At 43.2% G+C, this 25,742-nt stretch overlaps 1 protein-coding gene across 1 annotated transcript in view; it reads right to left on the reverse strand.

The window, feature by feature from the left end:
• Positions 1-6: 6 nt before the first annotated feature.
• ZNRF3 (zinc and ring finger 3) overlaps positions 7-25,742 on the reverse strand; it is a gene marked incomplete at its 3' end in the record, with an annotated part of 181,143 nt that continues 155,407 nt past the window's right edge. The window contains exons 3-8 of the mRNA XM_030582723.1: positions 15,893-15,967; positions 10,792-10,923; positions 9,299-9,409; positions 4,775-4,942; positions 1,867-1,969; positions 7-1,088 (exon numbers count right to left, since the gene is read on the reverse strand). Of these exons, the coding sequence (XP_030438583.1) occupies positions 7-1,088; positions 1,867-1,969; positions 4,775-4,942; positions 9,299-9,409; positions 10,792-10,923; positions 15,893-15,967 (1,671 nt within the window). The remainder of the gene's footprint in view (positions 1,089-1,866; positions 1,970-4,774; positions 4,943-9,298; positions 9,410-10,791; positions 10,924-15,892; positions 15,968-25,742) is intronic.

Genomic DNA, 25,742 nt, shown 5'->3' on the forward strand with positions numbered 1-25,742 from the left:
TCCTGCTACTTCTGGACCTTTCCAGTTCCTTTTAACATCCAAGGCAGCACTGGGAGTAGCCTCGAGGCCTCCCTCTGAGGTAGTGCCATTTGAATCCCTGTGCTCTAGTGAGGAATTACTGCTGTAGTTCATCTCCATGCTGCAGTTAGAAAGTTGGTCCCCTGAGGAAGAAGCTGGCACAGGCCGACAGTCAGCACCCATCAGAGCGTGTCCATGTGCCAGAAGCTCGTCCTGATGGGGGCCCTCCAGGAGAACGATCGTCCCTCGGTTTGTACCACCAGCATCCCCTACTCGGCAGGGGCTCTTGCTGCGGTAAATATAAGGGTCATAGTCACTGCTCAGAGAACTACGGAAGGTGGAACAGCTCCCATAGACCCCCTGGTTGCTGACCTCTGTACAGTCAACCATGGAATCACTGGAGGAGCAGTGGCATTGACCAGAACTACTGCTGCTGCTGTCACTGCCTGGGCAGTCAGCCAGGTAACCACTGCACACTGAGCGGTGACCATGATAGCAGCTGAAACTGGAGGTGCTGCCACTCTCCAAGCGGGAGGAGGGCACTACATGTACCACAGGAGGGAACAGCATGCTGCCACCAGGCTGGAAGGCACGGGAGGGACCCTTTGAGGCAATGCCTGCTGGAGGCTGTCCATCTTGCTCAGGGTAGCTAAGGCCTTGGAAATAGTAGTGCTGGTACATGGTCTCATACTGGGAAAAACAAGCTGCTTTGGAGAAATTACGTCCATTGAACTTGGCCCTTCGGAAGGTATGAGCTGGAGAATAAGCTCTGTGCTCCAGGCCACAGCGATGTGTGTTCAAGGCATGATCCAAGTGAACAGGCTGGTAATTTTGGATGTAAGCAGGGGACTGTGCTGGATACAGGCTCTGCTCACCATGCCTGTCCACTGTAAGTACCGTGATGGGATTTCCATGGGGGTCCATGCTAGTGCGGGTGGGATATGCAGTTATTTGGCTGGTCCTGTGCACTCGGCCAGGATAATGAACTGGCAGAATCACCCTCTGCTGCCGGCTGCGCACTGGGTTGGTGGATTCCAAACATACCGGGCCTGGGTTTCCCTTCTTTTGTTCTGGATGGGGAGAAAAACAAACAAACAGTGTGTCCTGGAAATGCAGCCACTCTGCTGAGGGTTTGTTACCTGGCAGACTGCAACAGTGAGTAGAAGTGCCAGCCTGCTCCGGAGAAGTGACACAATCAACACAAGCACACGTGCCCAGAAGTTCTTTGAAACACCTGGGTCTATTGGCCAGGGGAGGAACAGAAGTGATTTCAGCTTCTTCCTCTGCGTAGGCAAAGATGCTGCCTACTCAGCATTCCCAACCCTCTGGGTTAGTAACACTCACCTCTACCCAACTTTTTTCATTCTTCTTGCAAATTATTTAAACGGAAAATGTTTGAAAGTCAATGAAAACCACATTCTATGTCGCTGCACAGAGGAATCCAGGAATTTTACAACTTCCTCCCAAATACCAGCTGCTTTTAATTAATTTGCTTTTCTTCGTATTTCCCCATATAAATACAGTGAACTTGGGTGAATTTTATTTGTGCTTCTTTTCTACAGGCTGATAGATGCTGCACTCTGGTGAGCATGTGCCCAGGAATATGGCAGGAAAGTGTTCTGGCTGTTTTAAGACACGGGGTCACTCTCAAAGAAATGTACTTAATTGACCTCTATTACCGGCTGGCATAATTGAAGGAAGTACCAGGATTGTATTACAATACAGACCAATCACTGAAGAGATTTTCCTAGGAATGTATAGAAATACACAATTTCCCCTCCATCCAGAGAGCTGAGAAGTTCAGAAATGGCGCTATTTTGGTGTGTGCATTTGAAGGGTAACACTTACCTATAATGTTATGGCGGCAGTGGGGGCAAGTATGATGCTGCAGCAGCCAGGGATCCACACATTTTTTGTGGAATCTGTGAGTGCAGGGAATCACCCGCAACTCCTGTTGGGGGGAAAGAAAATTAGAAGACTCTTCCTAAAAAGGCACGAATATTCGCAACCCACATCTAATTGTTCTGGCTTAGCTACATATCAGGTCAATTCCCAGCCCCTTGCTGGAAGAGGAGAGGAAAAGCCACCAACCTCTGTTAACAAATAACTAAGAGCATAGTGGCTGGAGAGATTTTTTGTTGATCCATATGGTGAGCATCTCCATGCTCAGCAACCCTGTTGCGCTCATTTTCCTGTTGCAGCCTGTCCTCCTCTCAAGCTACTCTTCCCTCTGAAGCCTCTAGCCTACCTCCAGCAGCACCGAAGAGTTTGAGTTAGGTTTTGTGCTTTGTCTGACAGTGTTCCCAAGGGCCACATTCAGTGCATCCTTGACTGTTGTGCACGTGCAGCACTGAGTTACTGCAGCAGTTATTTTATTTTTTCATGTCTAACAAAGGGTGTATTTTTTATTTGAGGGGAAAAACATTTTAAAAAAGGCAGTGTCTTTTTTTATCCAGTGTCTTCTAACTTCATGCTGAGATTTTAGATTGTCCCTTCCCTTTGGGACATGCTCTTTGATTCATTCTCCTCCTTAGTTCCTCTGAGTGTTGTCATAGGGGAAACGGCAGCCGGGCACCTTTCATTATGGCACTAACACGGATGGAGGCTGAGAGGTAAGAAGTCATTTTCTGCACCTTTGAGCTTCTTCCAAGGTATTTCCTCTGTAAGGATGTGAGACAATGATTTGGTGAACCTCTCATGTAAAATGGTTAGGGCCTAAGTGTATTTAATGGATCATACATACACACGTATCACATATGAGCTAGTAGAATATATATATATATAAGCAAATGCATACTCAATATAAATGTAGGCCTAGTTTAGTTTGGTTCATCAGATCTTTGAATAATCCTTTTTTGGGAAGAAGTGCAAAACAAAGTTTTTGGCTTACTAAGTATCTTGTTATTTCACTCCTTGGAATGCCTCTGATTTGGGTATGAGGTTCCAAGGATGAAGAAAGAATGCAAGATTACGATGACCCAGCCAAATATAATCAGGGTAAACACAGGAAGTCCCCAATGTCTCTGTCAAATATTAAGATTGATAGTTTTGTTACTGTTAATAAATAGGTAAGTTATACAATTTATGGTGTAAGGCAGAATCTTGTATTTGGTCATAAAACATCAGTTCAGAGGAGTGGGGTGTTTGATACAAGGTCTTGGGTATAAAAGAATGTACTCAGACTTAAGTCTTTGCCTTTGTTTGTGTACAGCCTTGTTGGTATATCCTCAGTCAGTTCATTGGCTGCCATCTTCAATTGATTACTGGGGTGTGGCACTTTGTACATATTCGGAAATAACCCTGTCCCTTGGATGGGAACTCTGGAATTAGCAGTGTTTTTGCCTGCAACAGCTAGCAGTGGTTTTCTGCTTTGCTAGATTTGTAAAGTAACCTATAGATCTGAAAATATCCTTACATCCTGATCTTATTTCTTATCTCACTCTTTAAAAGCAGCCCACGCATCAAGAGTGCAGTTTCTAGAGCAACACTTTACTGCTCTCTGGGAATGACTTTGCCTTTGATGGCACATTCTGAAGCAGAACAACAAGATCTTACAAACTGCTTTGCTGAGGCTGCTTATACTTTGGCCTTACCTTCAGCCGAACAAAAACTGAAGCTATGTACCAGCCAGCTCCTCAGCAAACTTTCTCAAGAACCATCAATAAGCTTGGAAGATACCACACTTCAAGCTGACAAACAGTTTACTTATCTTGGCAGCATGTTAAACAATGAAGTGCAAATCAATCACAGAGTGGATATGTGAATTAAGTCAGTGCATCATATGGTCGCCTTTATCACTAAATCTGGAAGCAACATGGAATCTGTTTACAGATGCAAATCTAGATCTATAATACTATTGTCCTCATGATATTGGTCTACAGGTATATTAAAAAGCTTGGAAGTTTCAACTTATAACACCTACAATGACTACTGGGCACCAAATGGCAGGATCAGGTGTCCTACACAGAAGTCTTAGTGCAAGCTGGTTTGGCTGGTATTGAGGGTCATTAGATTTTGATTTGTTATCAACTGAGATGGACTGATTATGTAATTTGTATACCTGAGACCCATTTATCAAAACAAATTCTGTATATGAATTAAGATCTAGCAACAACAGGCATGGAGTGCAGATGAAACACTTCTAAAGATGCTCAAACAAAATCTGGAACCAAGAAATATTTGTGACTCGATCTTCGAGCATTACATGGTGCCAGGCTGTCAGGGTGGATGTCTATGACTTTGATAAGAACTGCTTTGCACAGCCTGGAGCACAGTGCCATGTATGAAAACATGCAGCTCTATCAACATAACTAGACAAATGGCTCTGTGGTCAGTGCAGTCATTGTTTTTCTTCCTGAATGAGCCTACGGAGCTATGAGATGACCCATTCATACAAAATGTAATTGCTGACGTAGTCCTTGAAATCAGGGTGACCAAGGTCCAGACTCCAGAGAAAATAATAAAAAAAAAAAAACCAATAAGTAAATAAAGAGATTTCGGGGTCCACTCAAAAGCATCTGGCAGCCCACATTTGGCCCCTGGTGCATCTATTAACTATACCTGGTCTATGAGATCCAGTTTTGGAGAAGGAGACCTCCCTACATTTTCAGCTGGATGCAATCAACACTGCCACACCTCCTACCCACTGATCCCCACTCTTGGTTCATGTGCCAACAAATACCCATTAGGTGACAACCATGCCAAAACTGGCCCAGCAGCATTAGCCAACCAGGTTAGAGAAACTGCTTTCTTTTACCTCCCCATCGATGTATTTCTCCAGGCAGATGGCACAGTCAGAGGTTGAACTGCTGCTTAGTGTGTCCAGAGCTCCACAGCTTCCTTCACGGTGACCCTTATTTTTGGACTTGAACTTCCTGGTTTCCATCTTTTCCAGTGCCTGCACTGCAAGCCTGTTCATGGAATTCTACAATATAAAACACAATGTTGCTGCTTGAGGGATTGAGGCAATTGGAATAGCAGAAAAATAATGCTGTTCCTAACAATTAACATCTGTAACCATATCTCCTCAGGCTGAGATGGGTGTCAAGTCTCATAAGCTAAGCAGATCCTGATTAGGCTTCTCTCTCTGTGGGAGACACTTTGGAAATGACATACGCTACAGGGAGGAGCGTGGGTGATCAACTTAACACTGACCTAAACATTCTCTGTGCAAACACAGTCCTAACCAGTTAAAAAACAAAAACATAAAACCAACCAACCAAAACCTATGCGTGTGAGAGCACGCACATGCATGGCACTTGGCGAGAAGTAGTTTTCCAAACCTGAAAAAAAATGAGCAAAACTGATTGAGAGGAAAAATTTAAACAGAAAAATGTGAGTGATAATTGGGAATTGTTTAAGAATATTTTATTTTGCTAGATCCCCAAAACACCTACAGCTCTACAATCACAAAAGACGACTTTCTTCAATTAAAAAGCCACTCTGACTAAAAAGAGGAATGAAAGCACCGCTACAAAATAAAAATATATATATTTAGCAAATAAGGAAATTGATAGCAACAACTATAAACAGAAATGGATAAAAGTCAAAAGTGCCAAGGAAAAAAAAGTCTTTGGATAGTAGGGTTAAGGACAATAAAAAGGAACAATGAAACAGAAAAAACACAACAACCTAGTAATAAGTGTTACGAGAAGTGGTAAAATTGTCAACACTGAATCAGAAAAGGCAAGTATTCAAAGACGAACTTTTGTTCTCTATTTGGAGAAAAAGACCAAAGACAACATACTTTCTACTTCTACAGTAACTAGGCAAGATGTTATACAGCATCTATTAAAAGACAGACAGACAGACAGACAGACAGACAGAGGTCATTTAGACCCAGTTGTCTCAATTCCTTGGTAAGCTGGGCTCACTTCAAAGTTAAGACTGCATGTCTGTCACAGATCATGAATTCTGTGTTTCTGTGACCTCTGCACTGGCCAGTGCGGCTGGCTCTGGGGCTGAGGCAGTCTCAGGCTACAAACATACCCACACCCTGCAGCAGCAGTAGTTTGGGTGTGGGAGAGGGCACAGGACTGGGGCTGGGGTGCATAGCAGCGCTTTCCTCAGGAGGGCTCCCCAGAAGCAACTGGCATGTGTTTGCAGTTCCTGGGCGGAGGGGCTCTGCGTGCTGCCCCTGCCTGCAGGCACCTCTTCTCCGCAGCTTCCACTGGCTGCAGTTCCCAGGTAATGGGTACTGTGGAGCAGTCGCTCATGGCAGGGGCAGCATGCGGAGCCCCCTTAGCCTTCCCTCCCTTTAGGAGCTGCAGGGACATGCCACTTCTGGGGAGCCATGTGGAGCCAGGTAGGGAGCCCGCCAGCCCTGCCAACCCTCCCATCCCAACACCAGTGGGGGTTCCAGGCCACACGCCCCACCCTGCAGCCCCTGTGGTCCCCCAGCCCAAGTTTTAGTTAGGGGTATATAGTACAAGTCATGGACAGGTCATGGGCAGTGAATTTTAGCTTACTGCCCACGACCTGTCCATGACTTACTAAAAATACCTGTGACTGAAACGTAGCCTTATTCAAAGTACATGTGCTGTAATTCAGCAAAATACAAGTTCATACATCTAGGAAGAAATAACGTAGGTTACAAACATAGAATGGAAGAATGTATTCTGGAAAGCATGGACTCAGAAGAATTTAGGGGTCAAAATGGACAACCTACTGAACTGTGTACCTGTGGGATGCAGTGGCTAAGAGAGCTAAGATGTATGTATAAAAGCAGAAGAATGATGACTAGGAGCAGGAAGATGGTACCATCTGAGTATATGCAACTGGTGAAACCATTACTGAAAAAGGTGTCTGGATCCAGATCCACCTTTCAAAAAGGATGTTGAAAAACTGCAAAGTGGTCAGACAAGAGTTTCAAGAATGATCTGAGGTCTGGAAAATTTGCCTTAGACAGTGAGAAGGTAAGAAGATCAGTCTGTTTGGTTGACCCAAGAGAAGATAAGAGCTGACATTATTGAGGTGGTTTATAAGCACTTATGTGAGGAGAAAATTTTAGATAGTACAGGGCTTTTCAATCTCACAAACAAAGGCATAACAGGATCCAATGGCTGGAAGTTGAAGCAAGAAAACAAATGTGTACCTTATTTCCAGTCTGAATTTAACTGCGAGGGTAATTACCATTACAACATGTTAAGGGATTTGGTGGATTCTCCATCATGTGAAATATTTAAATCAAGATTGAATGTCTTTCTAAAAGACCTGCTTTAGCTCAGCCAGATGATATGGCCACGATACAGGAATTAATGGGTAAAATTCTACGGCCTGTGTTGTGAAGGAAGTTGTACTAGATGATGATATGCTTCCTTGTGGTTTTTAAATCTCCATCTGCGACCCAGTATGGGATATACTCTTTTATAGGTCAGTGCAGACCTAAGTTCCCTCTAAGCTGTGCAGCGGGCTATCAAGTGCCACACATGCGGGCGGGAGTGGCACCTTTCCCCCAGCCCCAGAGCTGCTGTTGTGAGAGAAGGCTGGGGGAAGCCCTCTCTCCATGTTGTAGCCCTGAGGCAGCCTGCATCCCAAACTGCTCATCCCCGGCCTCACTCCAGAGCCTGAACCCCTGCCAAAGCCCTGCCCCCATCCCACTCTACCCCTCTGCCCCAGCCCTGAGCCCCCTCCAGCACCCCAAGCCCCTCATCCCCAGCCCCACTCCCGAGCCTGACCCCTAGTCGGAGCCCTTCCCGCCCCCCTGCCCCCGCACTCCAACCCTCTGCCCCAGCCCTTGGCCCCACCCCCACCATACATCACCTTCATATTGGTAACCATTACAAAATTCATTCCACACATTAATGTAAATAATTACAGGAAACATTAGTGCAGACCCCAATGCCCCAACATAGTGTTAACAAGATGACTCAGCAGAGAGAACTTTCCAACGTGTGTCAGTATTGACTGTAATGCTCCATCAGGGTGCTATAGGTCAATGGTTCTCAACCAGGGTATGCATACCCCTGGGGGTATGCCGAGGTCTTCCAGGGAGTACATCAACTCATCTAGATATTTGCCTAGTTTTACACAAGCTACATGAAAAGCAGTAGCGAAGTCAGTACAAACTAAAATTTCATACAAGGACTTCTTTATACCACTCTATATACTATGCAGTGAAATGTACGTACAATATTTATACTCCAATCAATGTATGTTATAATTATATGGTAAAAATCAGCAAGTAAGCAATTTTTCAATAATAGTGTGCTGTGACACATCTGTATGTTTATGTCTGACTTTGTTAGCAAGTAGTATTTAAGTGAGGTGAAAATTGGGGGTATGCAAGACAAGTTAGACTCCTGAAAAGGGTACCGTAATCTGGAAAGGTTGAGAGGCGAGCCACTGCTCTAGGCCCTGTGATCTGAAAGACTGCCTATAGCATAAGATGAAAAATAAATGTGAGGATTAAATATCCTTTGGCACTCTTTATGAGGTTTGCAATGCTGGACAATGCCAACTCAGATAATTACATACTGCTTCCCTACAGTTCAAATTGTAGGTTTATTTGAATACAGAATTTATCCTTTTCCCTTCTAGTATCCCTGCTTTTCAGTGTTGTAGGTCCAGAACGCCTGGTGAGTCCCATCACAGAGGTGAGGGTTAAAGGAGTTCTATGATTAAACAATTGTTTGGCCTCCTTCCAGATGAAAGGCCCAATATACATGCAGGGGAATTACAGGACAGATGACAAATACAAACTGCAGGGAACTTTAGCATCTGATTGTTACACTGTTGTCCTGCTCAGCCTTCCTGTCAGATAGCTTAGATCCTCTGAATCTCTGTTCCCAGGATGATTCCTAATCAGGCTTCTTTCCTTGAAATCTTTTCCCTCTAGGAATCAAGGGAAATTTTCATTAAAAGAAAGCTGCCTCTCCTGTTCTTCTTTAATTCCAGATGGAAATCTTGAGGGTCCACATACTATACACCCAACAAGCTTGGAACCTGCTTTGAAGCCACTATCCTTTTTTAGAATCCATCAACACCACTCCAATCAGCTTCTCTCCCTTATCCACTTGGGAATAACAGTTTCTGTAGCACTCCCAACCCAAGGATCAACAGATTGAGCACAGCAGAGTCTAGCAGGTCTCTTAGTAAAGTTCCACACCTTTTCAAAGTGCCATGCATCTTTGGATAGTACCCTTTTCCCAAAGATTGTTTTTCCAGACAGTGAACCCTTCTCTCTCTTCAACAGCACTGACCCAACTCTCTAGAAGGTAGAGGCAGCAATCAGAGTGCAAAATAAGTATCATTATTGATCCCCAGCTCAGGCAGCTCTTACCTGACTACGTCGCTGCTTCAGTTTGATCTTGACAAGAAGAATGAGGCAAACGAGAGAGACCACCACAAAAAAGGCGAGGAAAATCCCCATGTCAAAGTACTCTGTGGGTTGCTGAAGATGACAGAAGAAATTTAACTTACCTCCCCAGGCAGATCACATTCAAATCCATTGCTATGCCCTTCAAATCCATTTCCCCCTTCTCTAATTTCTTGATAATTATGATTTCCATGAATGCCCTGTGGGCAAGAACCACATTGGTGGAAAAATCCACTGCATATGTTAGCCTCTCTCTTGACCTGAGAGCCCTGATGCATGAGCCAGAATCTTAAGTCAATATCACTGAGTGAGGTCAATTAATATTATTTTATAAAATTCCATGTACTTAATAGTCAGGGGTGTCCTTTACATGCAGGGATATGGCAAACAATCTGAAATAAAAAAAAATGGGAGGAAGTCACATTTGTCGCAGGAACGTAAGTATGCGATGGGACACAGTTATGACCAGCCTTAGAGTATAAGGTTTACAGCAGCTCTGAACTCAATGTTGGTTCTACAAACAACAAGTTTCACCAGAGTGAATCACAGTTACCAACAGCTCCAATGGGTTTTTGGTATAATTCTATTTTTGAAGCAAGTAAAATCAACATATCTGAGTCCTCAGGAAAGTATCGATTGCTCAAATGAGTCATGCTTTCTAATACAGCTGATGCTTTAGGAATACAGTAAAAATGAACTAGAAACCTGGTCTACACAAATTTTTATAAAAACGAGGAGTCCGGTGGTACCTTAAAGACTAACAAATTTATTTGGGCATAAGCTTTCATGGGTTAAAACCCCACTTCTTCAGATGCATCAGGCTGTCAGATGCAGTTTGTTTTTTACCCACAAAAGCTTATGCCCAATAAATCTGTTAGTCTTTAAGGTGCCACTGGACTCCTAGTTGTTTTTGTGGATACAGACTAACAGGCTACTCCTCTGTAACTTTGCACTGATTTTTATGTTCCCTTTTCTCATATAAACTACATGTAGGAAGTGTTCAAGATGTCTTGGGAACATCCACTCTAGATTGGAAAGAGAATAAAGTCTCAGATTTCTTTGTTAATCCATGTGTGAAAAATGCAGTCAAGAAATGTTCATTAACATCAGACAGACTGCTTTCCTGGGGGTAGAATACAATTATTAGCTGCTTTTTTTTTTTAAATGTTTTGTTTTCTTTATTAATGGACCATTATAATACAAAAAACAAACACACACAAAATTCCCTGTGTAATAAATATAGGACCCAGGCTGTGAACCTCCTCCTTAGCACTGGTGAGATGTTACTCACTTAGGAAATCCCATGGAAGTCAATGATACTTTCTGAGTGAGTAACTAACTGTTCTCCAGTCAGCAATCATGGAAAGCATCACACTACATGTTATCAAATCAATGCTATTTAAAAGGTGCTGCATGAAGCAACAGCAACACAATCCCCACTGCCCACTAAGCCTCACCCGTGGGGGCCGGTGCTGAATCCTTGCTCGTGCCACTTTCTGCTTGTTAACTATGTTCATCAGTTTGACAGCATCAGCCCCCTTCACATACACCACTGGCCTCTTCAAAGGGTCTTCTGAGCCCTGGTTCAGCTAGATGAGAACACAGTAAAATTCCATTAAACAGATTTATTTCAGATCTCTCTTTTCAAGAGAAGGAGAGAAGACCATGGGTGAATGAAGATAGCACTAGATACACCACTTGTCCTTCTGTAGTGCATCCTTTCATCCGAGAATTTCAAAACACTTTACAAACATAAAATTAAGTTAAAAACTTGAGTTAAAATTAGACCTGTCCATTAATCGCAGTTAACTCATGTGACTGACTAAAAAATTAATCATAATTAAAAAAATTAATCGTGATTGATCAGTTTTAATTGTGCTGTTCAACAACAGAATATCAATTGAAATTTATTAAGTATTTGTGGATGTTTTTCTACATTTTCAAATATACTGATTTCAATTACAACACAGAATGCAAAGTCCACAGTGCTCACTTATTTATTACAAATATTTGCACTGTAAAAATGATAAATGAAAGAAATATTTTTAATTCACTTCATACAACTACTATAGCGCAATCTCTTTATTGTGAAAGTGCAACTTACAAATCTAGATTTTTTTTTGGTTACATAACTGCACTCAAAAACAAAACATAAAACTTTAGAGCCTACAAGTCCATTCAGTCATACTACTTGTTCAGCCAATCGCTCAAACAAGTTTGTTTACATTTACAGGAGATAATGCTGCTCGCTTCTTGTTTACAACGTCACCTGAAAGTGAGAACAGGTGTTTGCATAGGCCAATGGGAGCTTTGGGGGAGGTAGCCCCAGGCAAGGGCAGTGCACACAGCCCTCTGACACCCCCCTACTCCCAGGGCCGCAGGAACATGATGTGGGCTGTTTCCAGGAGCGGGGCAGGGCCAGGGAAGGCAAGGACCCTGCCTTAACGCGGGGCGCTGCTGCCGCTCCAGGTAAGCGGCGTGGGGCTGGAGCCTGCACCCCAACCCCCTGCCCTGAGCCTCCTCCAGCATTCCATGCCCCCTCTCCACACTCCAACCCCCTGCCCTGAGCCCCTGCCTGCACCTCACATCCCTCCTGCACCCCAACCCCTTGCCCTGAGCACCTTCCTGCATCCTGCACCACCTCCTGCACCCCAACCTTCTGCCTTACAGTCATGGCCCTGCATGCAATTTCCTCACCCAGATGTGGCCCTCAGGCCAAAAAGTTTGCCCACCCCTGTTATAGAATATCTACGCAGCACACATTTCATCAGCAAAATTCAAGCTCCTAGCTTACGAGACCTTTGACTTATGAGCTAATAAGTTCTTCCGTCTTCAACAGCAGAGCTTGTAAACTCACTGATACAGTTATTTGGCTTCTAATGCTTACTTGAACCAACAGGTACACACTTGGGTCTTAATCTGCAAAGAATTATTCATGTGTGTAGTCAAACTGACAGTTTGAATTTACCAAAAATGTCTTCATGTAATGAAGGAATCCTCTCTAATCTAGAGACTAACTTGAAGCGTCAACCACAGCCACAAGCATAGTTGAAACTCAGAATTTTGGCACACAAACTGCTTCCTCTATAAGTGTCCTGGGACCACTGCACAGACCTACTTGAGATCCTTTCAAAGTATTAAATCTTAGCAATCTCTAAGCGTATATTACGTATCAGAGTGGGGAAAGGTCTAGACTAGAGGATTCCTCTGTTACAAGATGACATATATGCAGTAAATTCAAAAGGTCTAATCTGACACAGAAGAACCATGGGATAGATAAAGTCACAAGGCATGACCAGAAGGGGACAGAGATGCAGCTATCCTTGTAACTGCTACACCCTTACACACTTATTTTCCCCTCAAAGGAAATTTTCTGGGTCTGACTCACCCTGGAAATTATCCCCTAGGAATTCAAGTATTCTGTTCAATTTTAAAGATGAGGGAACAAAAATCTAACATTGATTCTCAGCCTGAGAGTCACAATCCTGAGAGAGCCTCAAACAGGTCAAAAGGTTATAGACATCCTCCATTTTTTTTTAAGTGATTGGATGGGAGAGGGTCCCCAGACTTTTCTGTTGTAACAAGGGTTCACAGTCCAGATAGGTCAGGTGTTCCCAGCCTATTCCATGGTCACACAGCCTAGTGCCAGGAAGAAGCACTCGTGACAAATCACAGGTCAAGGAGAACACTTGCTTAGCCTTGAGGGGTGACAAGCAATTTGGTCTCAGAACTTGTGACTTTTGCTCATTAACCTGTGTCAGGAGGTGACACAGGAATAGCTACATGCGGAGCTGCACAAGCCAAATTATAGTTCCCTTTAAGTGATGGCTAGGAGCAGGAGGCAAGCTTGTAACAAATAACGGGACAGAAAAAAAATGTGGCCCTTCTCTTCTATACATAATGTGCAGGCTGAGACAGAATAAAATGACTGATCAACTTAGCAGGTGTTTGCACAGAAGGATTCTTTGTTTAGAGTTTGCAGGCTCTGACATTGAGAGCTTATCCATTAAATCTAGCCTTGCAGGATATGATCAAAGGAAGCCTTAGGATAGTAAAAAAAAAAAAGAAAAACAACCTTTGCAGCAAGCTCTTCTTTTTCTTTTCTCTCAGGATGGGGGAGATGGAAGAGGGAGTTCTCTTCCTTAGATTACTGCTGCAAACCTGGATCATGGCTTTTAGTCAGGACAAGGCTTTAGATGTGAAGGCACAGGATGCACAGGGTGTCAAAGTTCCTTTTAAGTAACTGCTGTAAATACATTCTTTCACTAAGGATCTCTGAGACCGCTATATGGGGAGAGCCAAATTTATCCCACTTTTCACTGATTAAAAAAACCAAACCAAATAGTGTAGCATATATGCTGGTATGTTTCTACCAGGCATTCTGCACTCACTACCTCATCCTTGCTTTCCTTTTTCTTGAGGGAGAAATACTAGCAGAGAAGTCATGGCACTGAGTTCTCGCTTAATGCCAACATCTTATATACTTTCAAGACAAGTTAATTAATATCCCTTATACCAAGTGCTCCAGAGCACAAGCCCAAGTCTGCAGAAGAGAAGTCAGAGGAAGAAGGGGATTCATTTTTCTACAAAGACGACTACTTATCTGGAGGCTCTCAGAAGCTTTCCAAAAAATTTTATTAGGATGTATTGGAAGTCACCTTTTCCTTAGGAGAGTAGCTCAAGGACGAAAGGGAAGAATTTGAGGGGGGTCACTTAGATCCATGCTCAGGAGCTATCCCCAGGGCTCACCAGACTGGTTTGATGAGAAAGTGGATGGCTCGACAAAGAAGAGGCAGGTGCAGACTCACCTTATATCTTTAAAGCACTGACCAGGGGCTGTAACGTGACTACACATGAATCATCACATTAAGGAAACCAGTGTCTTCAGGTGGAGTAATATCCCTGAAAGGAATGATTCCAAGGCACTGGGGGTCACAGTTGTCAAGGGTAGTAGTGCTGAATTTGGTGATGGGCATTTGGGGCAGTGGATTTGATGGCCCAGCCATCTTGCAAGTATAGGGCAGATTCCCTTTGAGCAGATTCTTAGCACACGTCCCACAGGCCCTAGTTCTGTCCATGTCTGTACTAGATATCGTGCCACTTTCCCCTGGAACCTGACTGCTCCCTTTCCTGAAGTGAAGAACTGACTTCAGTCCATGATCCACCGCTGCAGGACTCCTCCTGGTCACCAGTGACCTCCCACAGGGCCGCTGCTCGCTCTTTTTGTGCTACCATGTCTGCATCCAGGTCACACCACTACCCCTGCTGGCCCAGGGATGGGGAAAAATAAGAAGATCGGGAGAGTAGAGAAAGGAGGCCTGTCAACGGAACCCAAGGGTGGGGGGCTAAATCCTCAAGATCAGAGTGGAGCTAGTTAGAAGCTGTGTGCTGTTGCACAGAAGCAGCAGACTGGGCCTATGAGGAGGCAGTTGGAAGGTTTATTTAGGAAGAGCAGTTTAGGCACTAACACTCAGAGTTTCACTTGTTCCTGTAGCCAGTCAGTTTCCACACTAGAGGATTCCTTCCATGTGTGAAAAATCAAGAATTAATCATGCAAATAAATGTTGCAGAATCAGGGCCTAAGCTACATGCAAGTGATCTGTTTTAATATTTTACACCTCCACTTGCAGATAGTCTCTAAGATACATGCTCTGTACTCAATTTTCAAACATGTTTCTTCCAGAATTGAAACCAGCTCTTTCAAACCTAATCATGCAGGCTTTCAACCACGAGGACTATACACAGGCCAATTTAAATTTTCATACTGGAGCTATTTTTGTCGTAGCCCTGTTCAAAAAAGCAGTTAGAATTCTTTTCCACACTTGTAAAAGTATTTTCCTGCTCCCATAACTCAGAACTGGCTGAAGAGATTTTGCTCAAACTTCCCACAAAAACACAATCCTACCCTCCCAAAGTGAATACAAGTGACACACAAAACTAACTCCACTAGCAAGAGGCAAAGCCTGGAAAATGTCAGTCCAAAAAGTGAGAAAACAGGGGTGTAAAACAGAAAATATTTTGCAACCTAAACTGCAGTGGCTGCTGCTAGTGGGCACTACACTGAAGCATCCCCTCCACCCTGTACACCAAATACCCTCCCTTTGAGATGAGGGGGTAAAGGGAGCATCCTGGACAACACAGAGATAGATTACAACAGTGTCTTAAAAAAAAAGTAGTGAAAAGGCTGAGGTGGTATTCAGTGCGTGTGTGTGCTGTGCAAAGGGAAGTACTCACATCTCCCCTTTCCGGGGACATTACCTCTTTCACCGGAAAGAAGAATCAATAGAAATGGAGCAGATTAAAAAGTTGGAAACAATACAGACTTCTCTGGCTTTCCCATTCTCCACCACCCTCTGTCAGGGTACTTGCTTGAAGAGGGGGAGGGAAAAACTCAAACACCACATCCCCAGAGAGAAGAGCAGGTGTGTCTATTCTAGGACAACTCTATTATGAGAGCAAAGAACACAGCTCACAATTCAGAGTTTGGTGTACAGCAGCCCTAACAGTGAGGGTAAAGCTCATACAGACTGGGATAAGTCTGGGCTCGCTACTTTGTACCTGGTCAATGGCATCTGGGTTTTCAGAAACATCAAAGATGACAGCTGTGGCTCCTCGCTGAACTGCCCGCTTTGCCTGCAATGAGAAAAAGATAATGCCCCTTTAACACCTCCCAAAAGGGAAATGTCCCCCCTGCTCCCTACCTCTTCCCATCCCAGCAACCAGTGATGCTTCTAGGCATAAGCAGACTAAGCATGCTTAGGGCCCTGAGCAGCTCAGGAGGCCCTCTATTTGCGCGTGTGCACATGTCTGTGTGTTCCTGCTTTGGGCCCCGAAGGGGCTCGCACTGCCTCTGCCAGCAGCAGCCTGCTCTCTTTCACTTTCACATGCTAGGCAGGAAGTAAACATGATTAAAATGGTTTTTATTTCCATATAATCAGAAGGCAAATACAAAGGCAGGGATAACTGAATCTCTAGTGCAGGGAGTAACCAACCGCTCCAGGGCATCCATGGTGCCCTTCCCAGCCCCCCTCAGTCTCAGATGAGAGTTAAACTTTTACCACTTTTTTAAACATTTCTTAGAACTGAAAGAATTAAGTAACTAAGAGAGAAAAGCCCTCTCTCCAGATCACATAGGAGGGAGGAAGTGCTGTGGGGCTCTATTAGAAAATCTTTTCTGCAGTGAGGAAGAGGAAAAAGGGTTCACCATTGGCAAGCATAAAAGGAGACTCAGGGCCATTAAACATGCCATCTTTAAAGTCTCCTAAATCCATTCTCTCTGCAGTCATGACAAATTCTGTCCAGTGAGACTCGGATTGTGTGTTCCCCAGACGTTTTGAAAAGACATTGCTATGTCTGTCCACTAGAGGTCAGTCTTACTGCATGCAGATCTCCACTCAGAAAAGATCAATTCTATTTGATTTGTGAAGGGTTTATACCAGGTGTTGGCAACCTTTCAGAAGTGCTGTGCCGAGTCTTCACTTATTCACTCTAAGTTAAGGTTTCACGTGCCAGTAATACACTTTAATGTTTTTAGAAGGTCTCCTTCTATAAGTCTATAATATATAACTAACCTATTGTTGTATGTAAAGTAAATAAGGTTTTTAAAATGTTTAAGCAGCTTCATTTAAAATTAAATTAAAATATAGAGCCCCCCCGGACCGGTCTCCAGGACCTGGACAATGCGAGTGCCACTGAAAACCAGCTTGCGTGCTGCCTTCGGCACTCGTGCCATAGGTTGCCTACTTCTGGTTTATACCAAGGGACCATAATTCAGAACTGGGAGTGACCAAGAGCCAGCCAGGGACACTGGTATGTATTAAAATCCTCTGGGATAGTGAAATGGGAGCTGCAGGCACCTTTCACTGCAGCGTCTGTAAGTGTATCTGCAACCTCTACTGAAATGTTGTCCTGTAACTTCCTACCGCAAAACAATTGTCACTGAATCATCACAACTAGCACTACACCTCCAATTAAAAAAAAAACCAACAGGAGTCCTTGTGGCACCTTAGAAACTAACAAAGTTTATTTGGGCACACGCTTTTGTGGGCTAAAACCCACTTCATCGGATGCATGCAGTGGAAAATACAGTAGGAAAAATATAAAAACACACACACACACACACACACACACACACACACACACACACACACACACACACACAGAGAGATACACACACACCCCCATGAAAAAATGGGTGTTGCCATACCAACTCTAACGAGACTAATCAATTAAGGTGGGCTATCATCAGCAGGAGAAAAAAAACTTTTGTTGCGATAATCAAGATGGCCCATTTCAAACAGTTGACAAGAAGGTATGAGTAACAGTAGGGGAAAAATTAGCACGGGGAAATAATTTTTACTTTGTGTAATGACCCATTCACTCCCAGTCTTTATTCAAGCCTAATTTAATGGTGGACAGTTTGCAAATTAATTCCAGTTCTATAGTTTCTTGTTGGAGTCTGTTTCTGAAGTGTTTTTGTTGGAGAACTGCAACTTTTAGGTCTGTAACTGAGTGACCAGGAAGGTTGAAGTGTTCAACTGGTTTTTGAATATTATAATTCTTGACGTCTGATTTGTGTCCATTTATTCTTTTGCATATCGACTGTCTGGTTTGGCCAATATACATGGCAAAGGGGCATTGCTGGCACATGGCGGCATATATTACATTGGTAGATATGGAGGTGAACGAGCTCCTGATGGCATGGCTGATGTGATTAGGTCCTAGGATGGTGTCCCTTGAATAGATGTGGACAGAGCTGGCAACGGGCTTTGTTGCAAGGATAGGTTCCTGGGTTAGTGTTTTTGTTGCGTGGTGTGTAGTTGCTGGTTAGTATTTGTTTCAGGTTGGGGGGCTGTCTGTAAGCAAGGACTCGCTTGTCTCCCAGGGTCAGTGAGAGTGAGGGTTCATCCTTCAGGATAGGTTGTAGATCTTTGATGATGCACTGGAGAGGTTTTAGTTGGGGACTGAAGGTGATGGCTAGTGGCGTTCTGTTACTTTCTTTGTTGGGCCTGTCCTGGAGGGGTGACTTCTGGGTATTCTTCTGGCTCTGTCAATCTGTTTCTTCAGTTCAGCAGGTGGGTTTTGTAGTTTAAGAATGCTTGATAGAGATATTGTAGCTGTTTCTCTCTCTGTCTGAGGGATTGGAGCAAATGCAGTCATATCTTAGAGCTTCGCTGTAGACAATGGATCGTGTGATGTGGTCTGGATGAAAGCTGGAGGCATGTAGGTAAGTATAGCCGTCAGTAGGTTTCCAGTATAGGGTAGTGTTTTTGTGACCATCGCTTATTAGCACTGTAGTGTCCAGGAAGTGGATTTCTTGTGTGGACTGGTTCAGGCTGAGGTGGGATGGAAATTGCTGAAATCATGGAATTCCTAAAGGGCTTCTTTTCCCTGGGTCCAGATGATGAAGATGTTGTCAGTGTAGCGCAAGTAGAGTAGGGGCATTCGGGGACGCATCCATGAAAACAGAGAAATCACAGGGCCCTAACCCTTTGTAGAGAGAACAATGCAGCATGTGTTTAAATCCAATAGGAAATAAATAGATGGTACAAACATCCCTGTTACGGGGTAATATTGATGTTTTACCACAAGAAACAAAATTGGCTGCAAGTGTGAAGGACTAACTGGTCATTTTCTCTGCTCCATTCTCTCTTTATTGTTTTCATTTAAAACCTAATAAAGCACATCAGACAGCACCTGAGGGAAAGCAGCTCCCAGACAGGGTCTCTGCCTCAGCCCAGCAAATATTTATCTCCTTTGAAGTCAGAACACCTGGCTAATAGCTAATAGCTGTTGGGAATGAAGTGCTAAAAGGAATCTGATCTAGTAAAGCTCTTCTTCTCTGCCATGGAGATGTGCCAGTGAAGTGGCAACTCACCCGGTATTGCCCAGAAGGGTTCTCTCACAGATGCCCTGCACTTGCTCAAGTGTTGCAGGCATGTAGACTTTAGAGCCTGTTAGAAAGCAGTTCTTTCTCAGTGGGCAGATGTGAAGAGCTTTTGATCTCTGGAGATTATTATACTTTTAAAGTATGTCTGGGTTTGGATCATTTTGCACAGAATGGTGAACAAGCAAGTTTACAGTAGATAACCCAAAAATTACCAAACACACAGTCTGGTCACTCATTACTATCCTGCAGCACAGAATCATAGAAGTTAGAGGCCACTTGGACTCTGAAAGAGCATCCATACAGAGGTTCAATGCAGTTTAATTAATCCACTTTAAATTCACTGCTTTAGCTAATCTAAATTACATTTCCTGAGGTCTCTGTGTAGACAAGCTCTTATTCATAGGTTTTTCTCTATAGCAATTTAGTTAACAGGAGTATTCCGCAGATTTGAGAAATTTATAATTAGATCCTGAGACTCATCAGGTATAATTTTGGGTTGCCTCATCTTGACTTGTTCTCTCACAATACACGCTAAAGAACAAAAAGGCCCAGCAGCTCTTGAATGTCAAACTCTTACACCTGTATTTTCTGTAAGCTGAAGATGACAAAGAACCACAATGCCTCCAGCTACTAGCATCTGGGTACTTGTGGGACACCACACAACCTTGCGGCATATTTCCAGAGAGCATGTTACAATATCCACTGCGTATTGCAGCATTAGCGCACCACTGCAATTGCAAGCTCCTCTTCCATAGAGGAATAAAAGGCTCAGCACAGCAACCCAACTGGTATTTTCTAGGCTGGCTGGCATGAGGCTTGGGGGAATCAAAGGATGTTACAGCTACATGAAGGGCAACTGTCATACAGCAGAGGAAGCTGAGAAATGCTGCTGCATTAGTCCACAAAGCAGCACCTACTGACAGAGCTGCTGAGCAATGGTGCCATAAGTCCTACCACTTTGCCAAGAAGATTAGAACAGCTGACATCCTGACTTGGGTGCCCCCACCCCAGCTCCAACTTCCCTGCATAAACTTGAATGCACTCAGCTCATTAAAGAAAGTGAGTCTCAAACATATCACAATATCAGCTTTAATTCCTAACCTTAATAGTGGTATCAGGAGCATAAGTAGCATAAGACCGCAGCTCCGGTTCAGGAGATATTAATGCACTTTACATGCCCTAAGCACTACACAGACTTAATAGATAACATACAACATTATGTTGCAACTACAGCAGGAGAGACCAAGCCCACTGGTCCCAGTAAAATACAAAATGTAGGCTATTATATGAGAGAGATCTGGTTGTAGACAAGCCAATCATGGAAACTGGGATTAAATAAATGCCACTACCTATTTCTGCAGCAAACTTGCTTGGCTAGTTTCACTGTAGACAATTATAACCAAGCAAGGCAGGATTTTGCTAGGCCCCAAGTAAAAGGCAGAAAACTCAACTTTACTTTTAATTCTCACTTGTCACTTTTTCCCTTTCTCCACCCTTGTTATTCCTATTTCCATAAAGGTGGCCACACAAGCACAAGGCTAACAAGCATGCTGGTCAGCTACTGTTCCCTGAAGCATGAGTCAAAAGTATGACACAAGTAACCCTTCATCAGTCTACAGACTAAGGATTGGAAGCCCTGTCTCAGAAAAGTGCCCTGTTTTCAAACTGAAACTTTTCATTCCAAAGGAAAATTACCTCTAACACCCCCCCACACAAAAGGTTGAAACGGTGAGGGACAGCACAGCAGTCACTTCAAAGACTGGACACTGTTTTCTTTGGCTTTGTTTAGATTCTGATCAGAAGGGTGAAAACAGACCAAACGTGTGAACTAAGCTATTACAGAGTCTGACTCATTACATCTCCACAGACACTAAGATCAAGTCTCTGACCAAGTTACCAACTTAAAGTAACCACAAGAAGCAGATTAGAAAGGGGGGTTCTCCTCACAGTAAATATAAAGGAAGTGTAATTCAGTTCGACAATGAGATATGAAAGCTTCAGATGTGGAAATATAAGCGGGTGTTAGAGCGGAATTGGGTGGGGGCGGAGTGCTTTACACATACAATACACATGCATACGCTATGGATCCCATTCCAGCATTCTGCTCAGCTCCACTTTCCATAATTTAGTTGCAGCTTGGCCTGACCTTCCAGGTTTCCCTGGCAAGAGATCAAAGAGCAGAAGCCACAAACACACCACAGAAAGCAGTCAGTCTCTCTCTCTCCCCCCGCCCGCTCCCCCCACGCCTCCACAGCAGCCTCTCCCCTTCTGGTCCCTTCCCCCCCGTTTTTAAAATCACAGCACTTTGTTGAGAAGCAAGCGAGTGTGAGCAGGCAGGGGCCTGAACACAGGCCTTTTCTTCACCTGATTTTCAGCTCTTTCCCTTAACTCTGTGAAGGTAACTCAGCAAGAGAAACCTTTGCACCTGCACTGCAGGAGAGGGAGGAACAGGCAGCTGCATGTCTTCCACTCCACAATAATAAAGAGAACTCTTGAAAGTTGTGGTGCAAAGCCTCATTGCTTCCACAAAGGCCTCTCTCCCCACTCCTCAAAAACATCTTTTTGGATAATTAAAAGTCATTAAACCTTTGAAAGTTTCCTATCTGCTGCTTACTCAGAGCCCTCCTGCTTACTGAAGATGCAATTTAAGCCTAACTTAAGAAAATACTACTTCATAAAGTGCCTTTCTGCATTAAAAATAAATAAAGTATCAGTTAATGTTTAAAGACTACTTGTTACTCTTAAAAAAAAATGTAGCAGCCAAAAGGTAAACCAAGAAGAAAGGTATAAGCTGAAAAAGGTAGGAGGTTGGGAGGGTACTGCACAGAGGTTATAACAGGGGTTACCAACCTTTCAGAAGTGGTGTCCCGAGTCTTTTTATTCACTCTAATTTAAGGCTTCGCATGCCAGTAATACATTAACATTTTTAGGTCTCTTTCTATAAGACTATAATATATAACCGAACAATTGTGGTATGTAAAGTAAATAAATTTTTTCAAATGTTTAAGAAGCTTCATTTAAAATTAAATTAAAATGCAGAGCCCCAGACCGGTGGCCAGGACCCAGCTTGCATGTCGCCTTCCGCACGCATGCCATAGGTTGCCTACCCCGGATTATAATATGCAGAGTCAAACAGCAACACATTTCCTTAAGTCTCAATTCCCACACAAATGACTTTGGCAAAGTGAAGCTACATTGCAGATGCATATCCATGTTTGAACCTATGCTACTTATCAAGAGCATTAGAGTTAAAAACAAGAAATAGCCCCCCTTTCCTCCTCCCAAAAGTTAGAACCCTCAGAAACAGAATTACTGTTCTAGCTATCAAACAAGGTACCAAACCTTAACTCTACCTTGTAGAGCGAGCAAGCCTCCCATGTTCCTCTATCTGCATGTGGCGTATGAAAAATGTATACATCACAGAAACTGGATTAAGATCTGGTTATTATACATGTCTGCCAAAGCAAGTATGATATCTGGCACCATTCTAACTTTTGCCATTTTAAAAAAAGAGCTCTAATTTAATTATTTGAGCATTTGCATGGTTGCACATAGAGATATGCTAGCTCTGTGTATATGTATAACAACATTTGGGTACTTGGCTGCCACATGGAATCATAGCTCCTTTCAGGCTTAAGCCCTAAGCACCTGAGATACTGACTACTCTCTGCTCCTGGTAGGAATGGGCCATTAATGAAGACTGGGGAATAACTGCCTTCGGCATTCTGTGTGTCTAAGCAGGAATCTGTAAAGTTCTTCTACATCTCACTAGAATAAATAAAAAACCATAAACGTCACAGTCATCTTATGAATAAGATTTAGGAATGATCTACCTGGAAAAGTCAGGTCACTTGGTGTCTTGCTTGACAAACTGAACCTTAAATTCACCATTTCCTGGTATTCAATTTTTTTTTTTTTTTGGAGGGCGGGAGAGAGGAGAGTAAGGGGACGTTATTTAGGTCTGTGGAGTTTTGGGGTTTATTTTTTTTTAAACTCCAATATTCTCATGAGATAATACACATTCACACAACTGGTTTGGGCTTGCAACCCTAACTCCACCATAAAACTTTGTCTTAGCATCATTAAAAAAAACGCACCAAAGGCCCATTGGACAGGAGCCATTTCCAGCAAACCCAAGGAAGCTAACAAGAGGGGAGGCCTAACCGAGCAAAGATCTGGGATAGGGAGGATGAGAAAGTGGGGCAAAAGTCTCCTCTTTGCCAAAGAATGTAAGGTAGGAACTGTGGTGCAGAGTTATCTCCACACAATCTCTGTAGGCCCTTGGATCTGTGGAAGGGCAGGGCCATCTGTACAGAGGCCCTGTACTCTTGCCACTGGCTCTGGCCACTAGTCAGACTCAACATCCTGATGGCGGCTGACTTGGGTCCCCAAAAAGGGGGAGGGTCTGCAGATCAGTTGATATAGCCTGCAAGCTGGTATTACTTTTCCCATGAACTTCCACAGAACTTGAATGGGGGTAATGTGCCTGTTCTCCAACCCTGTCAACCCTATCTCTACCTCTCCCCAGCACTGACCCCAGTCCACATTGAGGAGGGAGCCCTCTATAAGGTCTGGGCTGGAATGCCGCTGCAAAAGGAGCTGAAGTCCTGCACATGGATTAAGAGGGGTGTAATGTGACATTTGATAGAAATGCACTTGCTGTATAAGAATGTAGCAAGAAAACTATGCACCATCTTAGTTGAGTAGGGCACAGTCATGCCTCAAGATGGGGTCCAGAAGCTTAGGGACCATTTACACAGCCGTTCCTGTGCTTGTCCTATACCTTAATTAATTGTAAGAACGCAGCCCCAGGGAGGAAGAGGAAGTCAGAACCCAGGTACAGAGGAAAAGCCGTTAAGGGTTTGATTTTCAGAGATGCCAAGTATTTATGGCCACTCTCTGGCCAGTTAGTTTCAGCAGAATCCCATTTATAACTCTGTTTATTGATCACAAGTTCACACAATGAATAGGGTGGAGGTAGCAGAGAGCATCTCTGATAGTCACAGGTGACATCAATCTGCCATACAGAAATAGCTTATACCAGGGGTAGTCAATAGGCAGACCATGGCCTAAATTCATATTGCCAGATGCCGTTGAATGGACCTCTAAATCTTTTTATTTACTTATTATTGTTGTTATTTTCTTGAGCAAGAAATTTGGACCTTGACAAAAAATAATTGACGACCTATGGCCTACACTTCTCACAATCTGACTGGGAAAAACATGGTCTTTGGGAGCCTTTAGAGAAGGTAGAGTGCAGGTTTGTGGCCATTCACAGCACTGTAATATTATAGAGTGATTCAGGCCGGGTGAACAGCCTACTAATGAAGGGAAAAAAAAGACCTATCTTGTTAATTAGCAATAATGGCAAGGAAAATGCAGATGACATTGTTCAGAAGAGTTTAATGATGATTTTGTAGCAATGCCATGAAGCTTCTGCCAGCAGCTAGTGATATAGGTTGCATTCCAACATCCTTCCTAACCCTTCTTTTTTCAGCTGCTTATAAACAGATTCAACAAATTCCATTTGGACTGAAATTTTCTCTATTCTTGGTTCCAACCACAACAAATTTTTCTGAAAGTATGAGCAAAATCAATGCAGCTATTCTGCATTGACAGTGTGTAAGCCCCTCTTCCCCTACCCCCCATACTTCCTGCTTTTCTGAGAAAATATTTGTATTCCTCATGAATAAAAAAAAGTAAAATTAACTAGTTTAGTACTTTCAATATTAGGATCATTTAAAGGCCCATTGGACAGTAGATTCTTCTACTTGTTTTTCTGCCTTTGTTGAAGGCCCATCAACACCTCAATGGTTAAAGATGCCTCAGGTAATGAATGCCACTCCAATTTAGCATAAGCCTGGCAACTGTACGCTGCAATTTAGCAGTACTTTTGTCCTGAAGAAGCACAAAAGAAAATAAAAAGGAAAAATCCACTGTCTTGTTCATTAATGGTACTATATAAAACACAATAGTAGCTGGCAATGCTGGAAAGTTAAGGGTTAGAAATCAAGCACTCGAACGTCAAATCATAAAAGCTAAAGGTTCTACTGCAACCCATTAGAACTCATCTCATATGGAACCCAGACCAGTATCAATTAACTTAACAAAACCAAAATATTCTCCAAAATAAAACCATCCTCTAGGTCAGTGATCCTCAGACCCCAGTGGTTCAGGAGTCAAATTAGCAATCTCCATTACCCAGAAGAGCCATAGTAGTGTGAATTTTTTCATTTATTATGGTACTTTTGTATATTTTAATTCCCCCGTCAAATAAGTTAATAATTTAGTGCAAGATAACTTAATTGGTTAATAACATAACAGCATCCCAATTGGTTAATAATTAAATCACATCGTGTTTTAATATTACATGCTGCAAAGAGACACAGGAAACACATTAAAAAGCCACTTGCGGCTCGCAAACTGCAGTCTGAGTATTACTGCTCTAGGTCATTTAGTACATTCTTCCTGATTATTGCTGTATATTTAGGGTAGAATTCTCTTTTCAACTACATTGGT

This window comes from Gopherus evgoodei, chromosome 13 (assembly GCF_007399415.2).
Source record: "Gopherus evgoodei ecotype Sinaloan lineage chromosome 13, rGopEvg1_v1.p, whole genome shotgun sequence".
NCBI lineage: Eukaryota > Metazoa > Chordata > Testudines > Testudinidae > Gopherus > Gopherus evgoodei.